Raw genomic sequence first — 19964 nt, forward strand, 5'->3', positions numbered from 1 at the left:
TCACTTTGCAAAATCTTTGTTAAATAATGTCCTTTGTCTTTGAAAATTGAAACAATTTCCAAAAGATCGTCAAGGATGTTTCTAATGTTGTTGCTCTCTTTCCTCTTACTTTCTGTATTTACCCCGCCTCCCCGAATAAGCTCTTTGTGATGGTGGGGAGAAAGAAGTCCCCAATGACAGGAAGAGCCATGTGGAAGAACCGGGCCCAGCCAGAAGCTACCTTCTGCTATGACAGGCTTTTTAATAAGCATGTCCCTATTTTCTTAATTGTTCAACCTTTAGTTTGATTTTAAAATAATCCATAAATATTGTTTATCTTGTTCTAAAACTTTATACATTTCTTAAAAACCTTAAACTGATCCAGACAAAGATGGAAGTACAAGAAGATGTGCACACAAATACACTTAGTACACTCACCAGCTACTTTGTCAGGTACACCCAGAGCCCGTAAGTAAGTCAGAGTTGTGTCAGCTGGGGTTCAGAATTCAGGGTTGTCACGTGGGTCATGTACGGGTGCGCAGAAGGCAGTTGAAACATTGCATATGAAACCTCTGTGCTATTATATCTTTATCGCGCACCTAGCATCTTTTGATAACTTTCAGAACTACTGCAAGGCTTCAGGATCTGCCATTGCTGTAAAAAAAAACAAAAACAAAACTCCACTGGAATGAACGGAGATGACGTAACTCTTCCATTTAATGGCTCTGGATACACCTGGTCAGTTGCTTGCTAATGCAGAACTCTAATCAGCCAATCGCATACCAGGTATGCAGACATAGTCAAGATGACCTGCTGAAAGCCTGCAAGTTCTCAGCCATTAAGGTCAGGGTAGGCTTTAGAACTTTGAAATAAAGTTAAGGTGAAGAAGTTTTTAAACGGAGTGGGAGATTCACATCGTGGCTGACAAATCTGCAGCAGCTGTGTGATGCTGTCGTGTCAATGGACCAAAATCTCTGAGGAATGTTTCCAGAACCTTGTCAAATGTGCGCCATGAAGAATGAAGGCAGTTCTGAAGGTACAAGGAGCTCCAGCCTGCTAGTAGAAGTGGCTGGCAAGTATAATTTTCAGTGTTTGTTGCTCAGTTGGTTTCCCAACAGTGTTTATGCAGAGTAACGGGCCAATAACCAAACAAGTAGCCTTGATACAAAGTCGCTTTTGCCAAGTAGCTCAGTCACTCTGTTCTTCTTGTTGTTGGTATCTCAATGACATGTTCTTTTAGTCTTTTTATAGAAAAACGTGTTTCTACAGGACAGTTAAACAAAAAGCAGGATTAGTTCCCATGAATATTATTTACTGTCAAATCTAAGACACGCTGGAATTCCAGCACGGAGAGCTTAAAGCCCTGCGTACTGACACGCAGCCGTCACACACTTAAACATGAGCTCTGTGAAATATTTACATTCGTCGTCACATGCGTGTCTGTTGAGGTGCACATCAAAGGGAGGCCACTGCGCCTGCTTAACGTCTCCACTGATCTCAAATGGGCCCCAACACACACATGTGCCTGCCATGTGTGTGTCTGTTAACGTATGGCACTTTGCGTCATGTTGTTTGCGCGTGTGTGTATCGGCGTGACTGTGTCTGAATGAGCACGCGCTTGTGTGTGTGTGTGTGTGGATACCTTGTACAGCGCCGTTGTCTTGCTGGTTCCCATTAACTTCAGGTTTGTCCTCGGCTACAGCAGCGTCTGGTTTGTAACACAAAGACAAGACAGAGTCTCAGTGGGTCGGCCAATAAAAAACAAACAGCACCTTGTAACTGCGTGCAGGTGAAAGACAAACCGGATCCACAGAGGGTCCAGCCCCAGACAGTGTTTTTTTTTTTAAACTTTTTTCTTCGTGAGAATCACATCGGTGGGCGTTGCTATGCTTCTTTTCTCCTTATTAATGATAAACAGGCATAGTCACTGCCATCGGCCTGCACAGGAGCACCAACCTGAAGCAAACGTGGAGCTGCTTCTACGAGACGTAGTGCTGCAAACTGCGCTGGTGTTGTTTTTCTGCAGCGGTGCCACGCAGACAGATTAACTGCACGTTTACTGCTGCTGGTGATTATTCCGAATTTTATGGAAGGACGACAGAAAAACAGCAGCAGCCTATAACTCTGCTTTTAAAGCTGCTTGTTAGGGTAAACAAGAGGCTGAAGGGGGGGGGAAATCATTCATCTAACAGGCAAACATTTAAGCAGTTTTAAACGCAGGCAGTTCGAGCTAAAGCGACAAAGGGAAGAATTTAAAAAGACGAAAGAAGAAGAAGTAGGAGGCGGCGAGAAAACAAACCGTTCTTTTTGTTGTTGTTGTTGTTGGCAGCGTGCAGCGGCTCAGGAGAAGGGGAGGACGAGGACGAGTGTTTCAGAGCGTCCTCCACTCTCTCCCTCCTCTTCGACTCGAACTCCAGCGCCTCCTGCAGCTTCCTCTTGGCCTTCTTCTCCTTCTTCAGCCGCTTCTGGATGGAGGCTGGAGGAAGAAGATAGCTCGTCTTGTATCTACCATGTAACTCACTGGCAAATTTCCATTCTTTCTAACGGCCCCTTTATGTTCTAACATTGCTTTTGAGGCTCATCTTCAAAGAACTTGTCAAATGCCCCCCCCTCCTCCTCCTCCTCTAACCTCTGCTCTGTAGTTCAGAGGTGAGCTGTCGTTCCAGACTCTCTCTCATCTCCCGTTCCCTGTAGAGCTCCATCTTCAGCTCCCTCTTCTCCGCCTGGATCTGTTTGTCCTGTGCCCGGGCGTTCTCCACAGCCACCTTCAGCAGGCCCTGAGTGCACAGATTGGAGTTTATAACCTCTAACACTGTTCAGGACGTGCAGATGAGACAGAGACCTGCCGTGTCGTCAGTGTTTAAATTAGGAGTACTTAGAAAAAAAAGAAAAGAAATTAAATCCCAATTTGTATATATGAATTTTTCTTTTGTATAAGTTAAAGTGCATCTGCCAAATTATATTATTTTTACTGATTTTTAATTTTTTCAAGGACTTCTTTAGTGAAACAGAGAGCTGAGGAGAGAAATGTCACGATTACAGACTGTGACCATACGTGTTTGTTTCCTTACTTTAGTTAGCTAATACACATGCTCATTACAAAAGCATCAGCTCTGTTACATCATGTTCAAGTGACTGTTTAACTCATTAACCCACTGTCTCTGCACATGTCCAAACTTTGTCTTCAAACCACTCAACCTGAGCTGTCCCTCATTTCTAATCGTGTCCACCTTGTCTTTTTAACAGCACCACCATCTACATCCTCTTCATCTTTCTCTCTCAGATCACTCCTCGTCACCCACTCTGTTCGTCACCTGTCTTTGTTGACCCCGGGTATTCAAACTCATCCACCCTCACTACCTCGTCTCCTTTCCACCTGCTTCCCTCTCATTCACACACACGTATTCTGTCTTGCTTCTCATTCCAAACATATGCAACCATAAGAATTATATGACCTAATGTAATATTGCTGTAGTGTTCTTTGCAGTAGCATTAAAAAAGTGCAATAAGTCCCTCGTACTCCTGGAGTCCATCTGCTGCCTTTTCCCAGCGGCTGTTAAAGCGACAGTGACAGTGAGAACAGCATCACACCTGTATGTTGGTGAGGAGGGTCTCCACTGACGACAGGCCGTCAGCGAACAGGAACGGAGCAGGAAACCCGGGCGGCAGGGTTTGTCCGAGCGGAGACTCCTCTGTGAGAAACAGTGAACAGAGCAGGCAACTTTAAATATTTTGGACCTGATGAAATGGTTTATCTGCCTGGTTCATTTAAGACGCTGTCTTAATTTGTGAGGACCCTGCTCCACAAATTCAAAAAAAGAAGAAAGGTTCCTTCGACAGTACTTGTCACGAAGTCAGAGTGAAGTTTATGAAATGTTTACTAAGGTATAAAAGGCAACGAAGCAGCGTCACAGAAATCAATTACACCAAACCCACACGCACACACACACACACACACACACACACACACACACACACACACACACACACACACACACACACACACACACACTCTGAGGTCGTTAGTATTCAGACAATCATGTGGGGTACTAATTGGCAAGGATTAAAGACATCCTTGATTTGTGTGTGTATGCGTGTGTGTTCATTGTGAGTGCGTCACAGTGTCTGCTCAGCCCTTAATGCCTAACACACTGACAACTGGGTTAACTCTGCTGTGAAATTAACGCTGATTAAGATGCACTCTAACACACACACACACACACACACACAAAATCTCCATCCCCTATCTGCCACTTCATCCACACATCCCTCGACTACCTTTCCCATCGTTCCCAGATCTTCCTTCATCATTTATTTCTCCACCTCAGCTCATCTCTTTTCTTCATCTTCATCTTTTCATGCTTCTTTTTTCCCTCTGTTACTCTTTTCCCCATTTCCTTAAATCCATGTCAGGTTATCCTTTCTATCGTTTCAACCCTTTTTGTCTTCCCTGCTCCTTTCCTTATTTCTCTGCAATTAATTTCCTTATTTCTGTTCATCCTTCTATGTTAAGCTTCTAGTTTGTGGTTTTTGGCTACTTGGAGTGGTGGAAACAAGCTTTAAGGTAGAAACTGACCATCTTCCAGTTGCAGGTCCAGTACTAACACACCTTTAGCTCTGTTTTTGGTCCCTACGAACATTTTTGTCACTTCTGAATGATCGACTCATAATTCTCTGCAAGTTTGCCACTATGAGCAAGCCCTTTTACACTAACTACAATATTTGTTATTTCTCATTTATAGCTGCTTTGAGCCTCAAAATGCTTCTTTTTCTGCTTTATCTCCTTATTATGTTTCCATCTTCACTGATTCATCACCTCCATTTTTTTTATTCCTCTGCTTTTCACTCAGACCCCTGCCACCCCTTTCATTATCAAACACTGAAAACGGCCAGGCTTTTCATATATTTACCCTGATTTCTTTCACTAAAATATGTTTGGCCAAAAAATAAATAATGAATAAATAAAGGGTAGAGACGGTGAAGAGGTGGAAGAGCAGAGAATGATTTAAGAAAAAAAGGTAGATTAAATAAGGAGAACAAACAAGGAGATAGTAAAGGAACAAAAACAGGAGCTGGAGGAAATGTTCATCAGTGTTAGACATATTTGAGCTTTTATTTTGAAAAATCAATAGATGGTGAAAGAGATTCATTGTTGGCTGGCTACAATTTGAAGTTCATACCATCCATACTACAGCTCATACTACTAAAGAAAGAATAAAAAACACTATGAATGAAATTTCATGTCAACTTCCAAGTTTCCATTTAAAGAAAAGACACAATAAAAACAAGGATTTGAAGCGCTGTCAGGTCATTTTTGATAACAAGTTTGGTTTATTATGTTGCTCTGCTACAGTAATTACTGCACTACACCGTCCAGATGGAGCGAGGCCACAGGGAACATTGTGGTCTGTTAACACCCCAGAGAGGAGCGGCAGCACTTCCTGTGTCTTTTTGTGGCTTTTAAAAGTTTTTTTACTCAATACATAATTTTTGTTGAATCACTCTCCAACAATACCAACTACACTACAGACACAGTAAATATTGTAGGTTACTTTCCTGTCTATCTGAAAATAAAACATAAAATCCTTTTAGCACATAAACTCCTTAAGACTTAGGAGTCAAATTATCCTAACATATGTATTTTGTTCTAGAGTGAATCATTTGCACAATATTTGATTTTTGTGGCATTTAACAATCTTAAATTTACCTGGAAGGCAAAGAATGCATTATATACATGGAAAAATGTAGGTCTGTTTATTATTTATAACTAATGTATAAAGAACGTATATAGAATAATTCTAAACATCAATTAAATGGTAAATGTACTTAAATTTAAAGCAGCTTCTTACAAAAGGCTCATTCAGCCACATTTTTTCCATACCAAGAACTTTGAATCTAACGTTCACGGGATCTTGCCCATAGACTTTTTGACATGCAGGTTGGAGGAACCAGAACCAAACCACCATCCTTCCAATTAGTAGATCCAACCATACTCAACAACTTGATTTGTAACATGTCCTTTTTTAGAATGTTAAAATGCGACAGCACAACAAGCTGTTAAAAAAAACAAACAAAAAACAGTCTGCTTGATGGACTTTTTGTGCTTTCCAGCGTCCTCTGCAGTGCGTCACCCCTCTTTCACCCACATCTGAAAATCTCCAGACAGGAAAGGAGACGACCCCGTTCATTTACCGACATCAAAAGCAGCCTTTGGGAGTTTCAGAGTCGAGTAAATATGCGTAAATGACCCGGTTCTGTAAAGCGTTCTGCAGAATGACGCTCAGGTTAGGGTTCATCCTTTCACACGCAGGAGTGTGGCTGCTCCATCATTCAAAAAAATTTCTTCACAGACAAACTTCATAGCAAGCAGCTTGATGCGGCCTCCGTAAAAGAGTAGACTCTTCTGGAATCACTCTTCTGGAATCACAATCACTGTCTTGAGTCGCCGAGATCATCTCTGGTAGCGACACTGTAGCTAGAACTTAATGCACCTGGTTTATTCCCACCCATTATTTTCCAAAAATGAAAGGTGGCCGTCAGTGCTTCCCTTTTAGTTTCTACTACAAGCACCTATGGTAACAATTTGGAAATCCTACGTCGCCTTGTTCTGGAGTTATCATGTTCACAAAGTTAGGTTTTTCTTACGGTGGTCCTGAGAGGTCAAACGGACTGTAACTTAAGAAAACACCAGCAAATAGAAAAACGCTGCAAACGGACACAAAATGCAGCGGAAGTTGAATAAATTACATTTAATTTCCGTTTCATTAATAGTTTGATAAAACTTCATCACTGACCTCGACTTAGAGTTTAAACTCACCAAGATTCAAACTCATCCAAGGTTCTTAGTGTATACACCTGTTGTATCAGTTTGAAAATCCTACATGACATCTTTCGAATGATCATGTTCTTGAAGATTTTCATGTTCAAGATTTTCAAAAAATTTGATCTCTGACCCAAGATTCAAACTTTTGGAGATTATGTATCTGAATTTCAGGAGCGGGACCACGCCTCTAAACACGCTCCTTCCGGTTGCCATCTATATAGGTTTCACCAGTTCTGCAACTGTTCATTCTCGCTTACGTGCCCCACCCTCCCTCCCTCCTTGTACTCAATTCTTTAACTTCTTCACTTCTATTTAGTACATGGGGATCTGCCAGGCCCAGGAGCCGTCGCCAGTCCCCTTCGAGGCCAATTCATGTCCAAGCATTCACCTTTACCTACTAAAACGTTGTCAATCCTAAAACGAGGACATGGGCCCAGCTAGTGAAATCTGTGATTTTTAGTGGATTCATCTATGGTATAAGTCAGGGGTGGGCAATCTCACCTTGGGTCAACACACCTGAATCACATGATTAGTTTGTTACCAGGCCTCTGGAGAACTTCAAGACATGTTGAGGAGGACACATTTAAAACCTGCAGGGACACCGGCCCTCGGGGCCTGGAATTGCCCACCCCTGGCTTAGGGGGTAGAGCAGGTCATCTAATAATTGGAAGGCTGGTGCGTCAATCCCGGGCTCATTCAGTCTAAACATCCTTGGAGAAAATATTAAGTCAAGTTGGTCTCCGGAGTGTGAATGTTAGATAGAAAACACTTAAGCACAGGAAAAAAAGTGCTTATATGGGTGAATGAGGCAAGTTGGACAAAGTGCTTTGAGAACTCAGGTAGAGAAGCTCTATATAAGAACCGGTCAATTATCGTATTCACAAAGGCAGGTGTCGACAACATCAACCTTTAATGGCCGAGTGGTAAAAAGCGTTTTTTAAATGAATCATTTTAAAGATTATGAGAAATCTGCCACCTGTAATCAACACTTTTCTAACTGTATTAGGAACCTCCATCTGGGAAAACTTTCATATTCATCCATACATGGCAGAGTGTTTATGTGTTAGATAGTTCCTCTGATAGATAAAAAGCAACAACTGAATTATGTGAAACAAATTGTGTTTGTGAACCTTAAAGCTCTTAAAGTAATTCTGATGCTTTCACTAGCTAACATCAACACAGTCTAAAAAGCCTCAGTTCTGATTGGTTCACAAAGCCTACTATAAAAGGCAACACACCATCACATTTATGAAGGAGGGCTGGCGCGGGGGGGTCACGTGGCCTGACTCCACCGCAGATATCGGATTAAGAAGACAATCTTCGAGACCGAGTTATCTATTTTTCTTTAGCCCTTATTGATTTTAAAGGAAGTAGCACTCCTGCTGATGTCTGCAGTGGAGCTTCAGGAGCGTGAAAGGTGGAGGTGGGGGGAGGGGGTGAGGATGGAGAAAGAGGAATTACAAGAATAATGTGTTATAAGAATGGAAAATACAGCGGACGGGGGGTGGAGAAGAAAGAGTGTGAAGGAGGAAGGAGAGGCCCTGCTTGCTTTTAGTGCGTGACCTCCTGACCCCTTTTAGCCACGCTTCCTTCACTTAGCTTTCCTCGCTCACCCCCACCCCACATCCATCTATCCATCTTTTATCCATCTCTCCCTCCCTTGCTCATCTGATTGATGGTTTGGAGACAGGTGATCAATAGGAGGGGCAGAACATCCTGACTCTTCTGTTTCTCAGTGTGTGTTTGTCTCTGCATGTGTGCGTGTGAATACAGTAGATGAGGAAAGCCCTCCTAAGTGAGGAAATTTATCAGATGTCAGAAGTAACCGGGAGAGGGCTTAGATTAAGGCGAGTAATGGAATATCCTCACTTATATTTAAGTGTGTGTGCGAGTGTGTGGTCCAACCTTTGTCCTTTGTTATTTTCTTGATGGGTGGAGTAGAGTTGGTCAGCGCAACATCTGCATCAGCTGACACCAGTCCTGTTGAACGAAAGCATGCTCTGGTTATGTGTGGGCATTACAGTGTGGACGCATGTGTTTGCATACATGTACATCTTCCTACTTGTGTGTTGTCTAGTGTGTAAGATCTTTACTATACATGCTGCTTTGTTTAAAAAAATGTAAGACAATTACTAAAAACTTATGTTTTGCCTGTGTTCAAGAATGAAAGACAGCATAACCAAATTAGACGTATTTAAGACGCTTAAAACCATTAAAGATTTATTTTTATGTTTAAAAACTTACTTTCATGATAACCAGTCAGCAAATCACTTAAAAAAAGCTCAAAGTACACAGTTTACATTGATGTGACAAAGAAAGCAGCAAATCCTCTGATTCAAGAGGCGGAAATGTGAGTACTTTGCATGGTTTCTCAGATTTTTGCATTTAATCTGCCTCTTTGCTGTGTGTGTGATGAGTATGTGTGTGTGTGTGTACCCAGTCTTTCAGGCGAGCTGGAGGCTGAGCTGCTGGGCTGCGACTGCAGAGGAGTATTGGTTTCGTCAACAGACGGGGAGAGCGAGGGGCTGTCGCACACTCTCTCCTGCAGGAGGAGAGGCAATGAATGAAAGTAAGTGGAGAGATTCAAACATGTTACACTGGCTTATAACTGGCTGCCAGTGATTAAAGCTCTCTCTCTCTATAATCATTCTCAACATGTCATAAAGATAAACTTTATTAAATTTTTCATTGATAATTACAAAGTTGAGTAAGACTGGCTTTGGATGGTCCGCTGCACAGATGTTTACGTGAGATGATTAAATGAATGTGTATTTGTTGTAGAAATACAACTAATTCATATTTTGTCAGAAATTTGATTAAATAAAATAAAATCCAAAACTTAAAGATATCAAACTGACAACAACACAGCCAAGCTTCCCAAATCCAAATTCCCTCCGGATATTTTGCTTGAAAAATGTATTTAATTATTGCATGTATTTATTTTCACTTAAAATATGTATTTATTATTATGAAACAATACATCATTACACATCTTTAGAAACTTTAACATCTATTCCAACATCTTCACAGTCTGCACCACTGCATGTATGTGTATAAACATGACGTACGTGTTGTTATTGTCTGTGTAATGTGAAGTACATTTAGAGCAAAAGAAAAATAACTCCTGCATGTGTACACATACTTGGTCAATTAAAGCTGATACTGATTGCACTGCAATTTAAACCAAATGAGCTTTTCTTAACAATTTAAGGACTCAATCTGCTTCTATAAAAGGCTTTAATCTTTATATTTGGGTCTACTGTGTTATTGCGCAGCCTAAATATTTAGAAAAGTAGGGTATATGGTAATCATCTGGTGGGCTGCAGTAGCCACATAAGACTAAAGAGCACTGTAATGGCAAACAAACTCTCGAATAAAAGATTTATGTAAAGATGTAAAAGATTTTTCACACAGGAGTTCCTCATGGATCCCAGTCGGATCCTCTGCAGTTGCGTGTCGTGTTACCTTGATGACAGGTGCACGGTGTACGTGAGTGTGTATCTGCTGGGCTGCAGCGGCCATGTTGGCAATGGTGCTTAGGTGGTTCATCTGTGACATCGCCATGGCAACAGACGCAGGCGGCAGCCCCATGGGCAGCAGAGGGTGGGGCATCATCATAAAAGGCAGATCCAACCCTGAGAGACAAAAAGAGGATAAACTCTCCTCACTCTGAGGCAACCTGACATTAAGGCAGGGGGTCTCAAACTGTGAGGTGGACCCCACTGGTGGGACGTGGATAATAACTAGGTGAAAGACAGGAAGTGAAACCAAGATGAGTCCATATCATTTATTTAAATTTTCAGAGAAAAGTTCTTGCTGATGCTATTGTGCTGACGTTGATTTCAGTTAAATGAAACTGAGAATTTTTTTTGCAAATAGTGATTGGTAAGAGTTGTTGGCTGTGGAGCAGAAGATTATTATAGTTAACCAAAGCTAAACACAAAACTTAAAGCTATATGTGAAAAAAACTTTTAACAAAGGCAAAAAACAGACTTAAAAAAAACCTAACTGAAATGATTTTGTGAACTTGGAAAACATAACTAAAATAAATATGAAAATAAAACTGGTAAAAATTTAATTACAACTTGTCTGATGAGGCACTGATGACTGTTTAATGAGAAGTTAGTAGTCTAAAAAAACTGAATCACTGCTTTGAAAAAGTTGTTAAAAAATACACACAAAAATCTGTAAAAGCACATTTATTTGCCTTTTTACACATTTTCCTGAATGGTTAATAACTAAAATACATAAATAAGCCTTTGGTTTTATATATTTCAGGTGCATATTCACTTAAAATTAATTTCACGTTTATTGAGGGTAGTCTTTTTTTTTAATTTGAGTGTTCATCTGACATTTGTCCGCCATGCAATAATAATTAAAAAAAGACTAGAACTAACAGTGAGACTAATAAAAACTAAAGCAAAACTAAACATTTTTTAAGCAATAAAAAGCAAACTAAAACAAGGAAATCCACCCTGGCAAAGAACTGAAATCAAACAGGATTAAAAACATAAAGTGAAAATAAAATAAGAATAAAAACAAATGAGAAAATTAAAAAAATTATAAAGGTGGTGAGGCACAACACAAGTGCGGCCTCCCAGAAAAAGCTTGCAAACCATTGCTTTAAAGCAGCTTAACTTAAGAGGAGCATCCACTAGTGTAACAGCAGAAATATGACATGAAATGAAGAAAATGCGAATATGTTTTCTTTTTAACCCAAGTAAAATATTACATACGAGATCTTTTTCTCTCTCTCTTTTTTTTTACATTTGGTTACTTGAAGCTTGATGGTGAAAACGAGACAGTAACACAGTCTGAGATTGTGTCTGTGAACTCAGGTTGAACTTAACCTTGAGGAGAGAGGGAGAAGGAGAGGTGTCATTTCAGTGTCGAATGTCTCGCTAACAAAAGTTAACCAAGCAGAGGAGGACAGAGAGAAAGAAAGACAGGAAGACCAATAAAACACGGAGGTCAGAGGTTTGAAGGGTGATGAGGTGAAAGAAGGGAAAAAGAGAAGGTCAGTTTTGTAGGTTTTTTTCTGTTTTATTCTCTGCCTGCGCTCTTTGAATACATCCTGTACTGGTGCATGTCCTGTCTCCAGGTTTTGTGCTTTATCTCTAGCAACACTTTTACGTTTATTTGCCCAGCTCTCCTTTTTATCCTCCTCTTATCCACCTCTCAGTTTGCCCTCTTTCCCTCCCCCTCGTCTTCCTCTCTTTACCTCATGCACAGATGCACATCACCAACCACACATTTCACCGTGTTTGTTAGGACTATCCATTAGCTTCGATTCATCCTTTAAAACCCCCCTTCCAAAACCTCTTAGAAGTCCAACCTTGACCTCTGACCTCCAACCTCAGTGACCCCCCCCCCCCCCCCTTGACCCTCAGATAGGCCACTTATTTTCCAAGACGAGCTCCCAGCTAGATGTACACACTTGAGCAGACGCCTCAGCTGTCCCACACACACACACACACACACACACACACACACACACACACGCACACACAAATGTGCAGCGGCTGCTTTCATTCCAATGAAACAATAACACTGATTGCTGTTGTCGTGACGATTGAAGTGATAGAATAATCAATGTGAGTGTTTGTTGCCGCCGCTGTTCTTTTTGTGTGTGTGTGTTTGTTTGTGTGTAAATATATTACTTCTGCAGTTAGAAAAGGAGTATGAGTGTGTCTCTGTTTATGTGTGTGTGTGTGTGTGTGTGTGTGGTGTTGATGAATTGAGTCATTTAGTAGAGTGTGTGCTGATTAATCCCGGCAGAGTGTTAATACAGGAGATGGGAACAGATTAAATGGCGTACATTAACAAATATTGCCACCCTTTAAACACACAAACTCACACACCTTCAGTGTGTGTGTGTGTGTGTGTGTGTGTGTGTGTGTGTGTGTGTGTTGTCCTTTTTTTCCTTGTGGTTTGTCTCTCGTGGCGTGGATGTGTGCACTCACTGTTTGCCAGTAGCTGTTGCTGCTGGAGTTGCTGTTGCTGATTGACAGCTCCTAAGGCGGGCCCCCTCCCGGCACCTCCCGCTGCACCACCAGTACCAGCTACTCCTCCTCCTCCCACTGGTGGTGCTCCTCCACCACCACCACCTCCTCCTCCTCCCGGCCCTCCGCTGTGGGCACCAGCAGGGGGGCTGGTCAGACGCTCCTTATCCCAGGAACACTCACTTCCTCCTGGGTAGAGATGGAGATATTTTTATTCCAAATGGTCCAAAAATAACAAACAAATACATGTTTGTGTGTCTTTTTTCCCTCGTTTTTAAACAACAGTTCATCGGTTCATCCATCTCTGGGTACATTTCTGGGGAAAGAAGGACCCTATAAAGTACTGTGGCTAAAAGTTAATTTCTGTTACAGTCTTACAACAGCGTCGGACAGGGTACCACTACTTTAGAGCCCTCCAAAATTGTAACCACAGCCTTTAAACCTTTAAACAGAAAAGCTGACATTTCATAACGACACCTGTTACAAAACTGTGTTCAGCATAGACTGTAAATAAAAGATGTAGTTACTATCAAGCCACCCACTGGCTAGCAAGGCATTACAAATCTTGAGTTGAGCATTTTTGTTGTTGCCATCTTACTGTTGTGAAACCAGCAAGTAGGCTGTAGATCTCAATGACCTGCCTATTGTAAAGCATGCCCTGCTTTATCATCCTTTTTTACCCTAAGGTGGACAATAATGTACAAACTGAACGTCACTTCCTGTTTAGTTAGACTTAAAATTAGCTACTGAGACCCTGAACTCTCAAGGAAATGTTTACCAAGGCCATGAATTAAACAGGTAGTATGGTTGTTTTATCTAAAGCCTGTGCAGCAAGTACTCTTTCAATATATAGATCACCAGCTCAACCAGCTAGTGGTACCCTGCACTTAATGGCTCACTATAGTATAATATGACAGGAACCAGGAAAAATGTTTGGTTGCCCAGTGATTTGTTTTGCTTTTGTTGACTGATTGCAAGTAGTTGCAGTGACCAACTTGTCCACCACTTTAGATCAGAAGTGACTGGTGGTCCAACTCTACTTGTAATCACTCTTAGACAGATTGCCAACAAGTTGCAATCAACTTGAGCGAGTCTGCGCCGATGACTGCAGCTCGTCTCTGACACGTTTCTTTACAGCACAGGACTCGACTCATCTTGACGCTGACTGGTTGCATTCTGGTTATATTCCTATATAAAAGGAATAATGCAGAGCACCTGTATAATTTTGCAGTTAAACTACCATCCTGCAGCAACTACGTCACTATTTGTTGATGAGTTTCTGAATTTCTGTTTTAAAGCAAGTGACTGAAGCATAATGTAGCTCTGCTCTGTATGCGGGGAGCACAGGAGTTAAGCACATGGCAAAAACCCAGAGCAAAGGAGAGAGATTAGCGTGACTATAGATGATGTCAAAATGTAAAAGACACTCTCACAGTGGAAATATGAAAAGAGCGAAGTGCACATAAATCAGGTTAAAAAAAAGAAGCCAAATTTAATTTTACATGTTTTCTCAGAAAGGCCGAGGTCTCTGTGGAGCAACTCAGACCACTACTGATGGATATATCGATCGATAGAATTGATCTAAAAATCCTGGTACATTTTCAAAGCTTCTTCAAACAGCAGGAAACATTTGGTTGTCTGTGAAATTAAAAGGGAATAAAGAAAGTGTCCAAAATCCTGTTTCTTATAATTAAAAATGATAAATGAAATACATTTAGCTTGTAAACAATCACATGCGTGTAAATGACTGACTGAAGCATTATTATTGTGATAAAATGATGATCACCACAACTTTTTTCCGTTGTTTGGATCCAAAATGAATTTAATCACTTTCTCACTTCACACCTTCATTCCCTCTCTCTCTCTGTATAGTGCTGCCTCTCTCGCTCTGCACAGTTCTCTCTCTGCTCCCCTGTTCCCTCTCTCATCCATCTTCATCTCCCTCCATTAGTTTGAATTAGCAACCGTCTCTCTCTATTATTGCCTACTGAATTCCCTGCGCTCTGTGAGTGTGTGTCTGTGTGAGAGTGTGTGTGTGTGGATGACAGCTGGGCCTCATCCCCTCTGCCATTTACACCGGGGAAGAAAAGAAGTATAAACAGATGGGCAGATGTTCTCTCTCTCTCTTCTCATTTTTTCCTTGGCCTTGTCCTCTACCTCCCAGCCTCTTTTTTTCTCTTTGCCTCTCCTCCATGTTTCTCTGTCTTTCACTTTTTTGGGCCTTTTTTGCATTTCCGTGTGAGTCTTCTGTGTGTCTCTTCCTCCTTTTTCTCTCCAACTTTCTTAGAAACTTACACCTTTGCTCTGAGGCTACAGCTTGCAGCTCTGACACCTGGATTTCAATTTAGCTGCTGCAAAGTTGTGGCTCTTGTTTCCTTTATTTTGGGGTCAGTAATCATTCCTCTTGTTCATAACATTAGGGTAAAATAAAATCCAGTCTTAACAGGCTTTTAGTGTGAGGGAGTGGGGACTAAACCCAAAGCAAGTTATTTAAAGCTAATAAGAGGGTTGTGAGACTTTATCTTCTGACCTTATGGTCTTTTTAGGAAAAAGAATTTGCTGTTTTTGTTACTTGCCCTCTATCCACTCCACTCCAGAGGATATCCACTTGGATAGATGAATTCAGATTCCTAAACCCTCATTAGCTTCAGATATAGTTGACACACACAATAAGGACTGCATGACCCCTATCATTTCCTCTGATGCTAAACTACAAAAGGACAACCAGCATGAACAGGAAGAAATATGTTTTGGTTAAAGTCATCGCTCCACCTATTCACTTTTTAAAACATCAACCTATGGTAACTGGGATAGGCTCCAGCCCACCCACAACCCTAATAAGTGTAAGCAGAAGACAGGATGGATCGAACCTGTTTTAGGTTTATATGCCACTAACTATGGTGTCAAATTAAGTTTGCTACAAAACTTCTCTTCTCCTACAGCTTATTTAGGCATCAGTCACACAGGCCCAGAGACTGTGCTGGTCTGCAGGCACTAGTCACCTTCAAAGGAGAAGTTGTGCTTTAAAAGGTTAAACTTTCACCGTCAGTGCAAGTAGTTTCAGTCATTATGCAAATGTACTGTTTATACATTAACTGCTTCCTTCACTACAGTGAACGTTTGCAAACATAATCTAATTAGTGATTTTGTCTCCTATCACAGCAGCTCTATAATAATCAGCAGGAGTTCGAGTAATGTAGCTCTTTCTCCATTAATAAAGCAATTAGAGGCAGATTTGAAAAATAATGAGATATGGCGTTACCTTCCTTTGTGAATACCAAGAAAATATCATCTCAATGTGGTTTAATAGTAATTACCCATGTGTTCATCTCTCACTCTTGAGTTTATGGCCCTTTTAATTTGAGTAATCCTCACTGAAATAACACTGCTCTTGTTCAAAAATTCATTTTGATTTCATTCATTTATATTAGATAGATACGATTTATTTCGAACATGCAAATATAATTGAAATAACAAGAGAAAAAAACAAAACTTAAAAATCATCATGTATATATCGATGTCTACAGAATGTGTGTGCTCGAAAAGGAGTAGGATGAAGTTTACAGTTTTCCTGTTCCTACCCCCTTACTTCAAATTTCATTGCTTACAAATCCATATCCAGGATTCAACATATTTATTGATTTGTTATTTAGTATTTATCCACGTTTCTATACAGAAAAAACACTTGTTTGCTTTTCTAACTCGACACAAAAACCTGACACGTGAGTAATTTTGCTGACATGCTTTGGCCCAGCGTCTCACATGTTCTCACTGTTCAATGGTTAGAAGCTGCCATGGAGACATATGTCATGTTACAAGCACTTTATAACCAAAGCTGCTGCCACAAAGTTGCTCTATATGAAATCACCATGTTGCTATGAAGTATTTGCAGTTTTTTCCTCCTCATAGGTTTTATTAACTCCATCTTCTTTCTCACCTCCACCTACAGTGTTTTATTTCCAGTGTGACACTGTGGAACATCTGCATCTACACACCAAATCACACCGTCACACAAAACATCGGTGTGGACAAACAAATGGCGTGATGTGAAATGACATTTAAAAAAGAAGACTTTAAATGTGCTGATGTGACTCACAGAATGGCACAAAAAGTGTTGCGCTATGATTTAAATGTCAGGTTTCATGTTGGTTAATGATACAGAAATAACTGCGGGCCGACGATGCAAAGGTTTAACTCTGCAGCAGCATGTCAACTGTCCTCTCTCCTCAAGAAGGCGGCAGAAAAAGAAGATTCAGGTGAGCAATCAGAGGGGTGGTCTCTTGAACCATGGACAGTTTACACCATTTGTGTACACTTATAGCATTTGTTCTTTAATTGTTGTACACATGTGACATGCTTTTAACGCCAAGAACTCTCTTCCACTTCCTTTGGTTTCTCCCTTCAGAGGTCACCACAGTGGATCACCTTCCTCCATATCACCCCACTTCTAGCATCCTCCTCTGCATGTCCTCCTTCGCTACATCCATGTAACTCGTTTGCGCTCTTCCTCTTCAACATCCTTTGTCCAATATATCAACTATCCCTCCTTTTCAAACCATCCAAGCCTTGCGTCTCTAACTTTGTCCCTCTGAGGTACTCACTGTTAGGTTCTGCTTGCTGGTTGATGGTCTTTCAAACAACTCGCACCAATAATTATCTGCCATTTTGATATCTTGTCCAAGGGAGGATTTTTGATTTCGAAGTTGAAGGCAACATCTAAAAATTAACCTTATGAGTAAAAATAAGGAGAATCACAATTTTTATATTTTCTATATTTTATGTTTACTTGCTATATTACATGTAATGTCTTTGAGTGGACAGGAATGGGAAGCACGGAGATATCAAGACCCCGAGCTTATAAAGAATGTGGCTCAGGGTCGTAAACAGGTTCATCCTACCATCCAGCACTCTCTGTTTTAATGCATTTGTCCTCATGTGCAAAACGCTTCTGTAATTATTTTCTTATCCTTCTGCCTGCTGGTGTCGACAGTAGGCTTAAAAAAATATAAAAAGTTGCGTTGTATTTATGAATAAACCTGCGATTAATACAAATATATGAATTGCGCAACTCCTCACGAACACGTTATTTCAAGTTCTTGTTTCTTCTGTCCTTTCTATTGCACTTCCTCTCCTCCCATGTCTGCCATTGTTTCCTAAACTTCCTCTTCCTCGTTCTTCCATTGAAAAAAAAGAAGATATATTTTCCATTCACACATAAATTGGTCCTTCTCATTTTTCCATCATTCCAATCTGTGTTTTTCTCATTTTTAATGAGAGGAAATACAAATAAATACATTTTAAAAAACGTGACTGTCACCATGATCTGGACAAGCCCGAGCGATCGACTTTCACCCATCAAAACAGCAAAATATCTCTTCTTTTTCTCCCCTTTTCCTCTCGCCCTAAATATCCCTTTCTTTCCTCGTGAGTCCATTTTTCCTCTCGCTTTATTTTCTTTTTCATTTCGTTCCTCTGCGCTATTGTCCGCCACAGTTTCCCAGGCCGGTGTGAGTGTCCCTTACAAAGAAAACAAGGTCGGACAATGAAAAGAAGGCTTTCCACGCACTCACGAAACAAAACAAAGAAGAAAAAAATCACTCTGAATGAAATAAAAGAAGGAGAAGAACACAGAGACGAGCAGGAAGGAATAAATAAAAAACGACAGAAGAAAATGAGAGAATAGAGTAACTCTATCGGCCCATTTGCCAGGTCAGCTGAAGAAAAGGAAGAGAAAGAAAAATAGAAACAGGAGAGTCTGGGTGGAAACAGAAGGAAGGACCCCACGCTCTCTCCTTTCTTTTCCTTTTGCTTTTTGTTTTCTGTCTTTTTAATAATTCAGAGAAGCAAACACAGCAGAGATTGACTGAGCCGGAAAACACGTGTGTGCCTAAGTTACCTATGAAAAAGGACTAAAACATAATACTTATAAATTTAAAAAAAAAAAGGACTGATTAATACATTTGTTTAATGTTTCAGCTATTGTCAGGCTGTAATCTGACCAGAACTTACATAAGAGATGAGCAAATTTCCATGGAATTCAGGCACTCAGGTTTAGTTTCATTACTTTTGTCTGAAGTATTCTTTTTCTTTTGTCTGTCTTTTATTTCCTTCCTGTCTTCTGTCTTTTTTTGCTTTACCCTGCAGTCATCAGGCAGACAAGAAACTTTAAATGGTGTTAATCGATCTTCAGGGACCTCAAAATGAAAGTAAATGGAGGTTTTACATTAACAAAAAGGCAGAAATCTCAAAGAGTTGCAATTTAATGATTTCCCCTGATCCCAAATTTTGTTTGTGGTGTACTGAAATTCAAATAAGACGAGAGTTACAGACTACACTACCAAAGCACAACTTGACTGTTATTATTATTGGTTTTTTTTAAATCATTGTTATATCTGTAACGTTTCTTCATTAATTTATGTTGTTTTAGATGTGCAATTGATTTGTCTTTTTTTTAAATAAATACCACCACTCCACAGTAAGGTTGGGCATATTTACCAAGGCTTACCCCATTAAGAACAGAACCTGGCAACACACGGCTGCTACTCACCCTCTGGATTGACTGATCGTCAGTATAGAGCACTTCTATGAAAGCTGAAGTTTTGGCAAACTGCTGGTCGGAAGCATTCAGGTGTGTGTTAACACAAAATCAAGAAGGAACGATATCAGTAATGATCTTAGAGAAGCAAATTTGCTGTCCAACCATCTGGGAAGGGTTAAAGGACATTTCCAAACAATTTTAATCTCTAAAAACAAAATGACAGTGTGGCTTTGGTTTCATGTGAACAAACTTCAAGACTTCTAAGTTGGTTAGACGGTGGAGACCAAAGTGGAGTTCTTTAACAATAATGCACAGCAACATATTTGCCACAAAGACTTCACACCAACTGTAAAGCATGGTAGTTAGAGAGGTGATGATTTGTGCTTGTTTTGCAGCCACAGGACCCAGGCTCTTTGCAGTCACTGAGTTGACATGAACTCATTGACTCTGGGGTCAAACGTAAGGCCCTTATGGGTCGGTCTGATGGCTAAAGTTTGGTTTAACTTAGGTTTAAACTGCAACGGGACAATGATCCCAAGCACAGCAGCAAATCTACAACAGAATGGCTTCGTTTCTATGAAATAATTTTGACACAGTGTAATATGTCATGTTGGTCTTCAGC

The 19964-nt window shown here is 40.6% G+C and overlaps 1 protein-coding gene across 1 annotated transcript in view; it reads right to left on the bottom strand.

The window, feature by feature from the left end:
* dachb (dachshund b) overlaps positions 1–19964 on the bottom strand; it is a 117928-nt gene that overhangs the window by 10494 nt on the left and 87470 nt on the right. Inside the window, exons 4-11 of the mRNA XM_085263234.1 lie at positions 12766–12993; positions 10268–10437; positions 9239–9344; positions 8708–8782; positions 3571–3671; positions 2609–2756; positions 2279–2455; positions 1622–1687 (exon numbers count right to left, since the gene is read on the bottom strand). Of these exons, the coding sequence (XP_085119360.1) occupies positions 1622–1687; positions 2279–2455; positions 2609–2756; positions 3571–3671; positions 8708–8782; positions 9239–9344; positions 10268–10437; positions 12766–12993 (1071 nt within the window). The remainder of the gene's footprint in view (positions 1–1621; positions 1688–2278; positions 2456–2608; positions 2757–3570; positions 3672–8707; positions 8783–9238; positions 9345–10267; positions 10438–12765; positions 12994–19964) is intronic.

This window comes from Mchenga conophoros, linkage group LG3 (assembly GCF_057382185.1).
Source record: "Mchenga conophoros isolate Kocher_MC1m ecotype Shallow Benthic linkage group LG3, M_conophoros_male_GT1.1, whole genome shotgun sequence".
NCBI lineage: Eukaryota > Metazoa > Chordata > Actinopteri > Cichliformes > Cichlidae > Mchenga > Mchenga conophoros.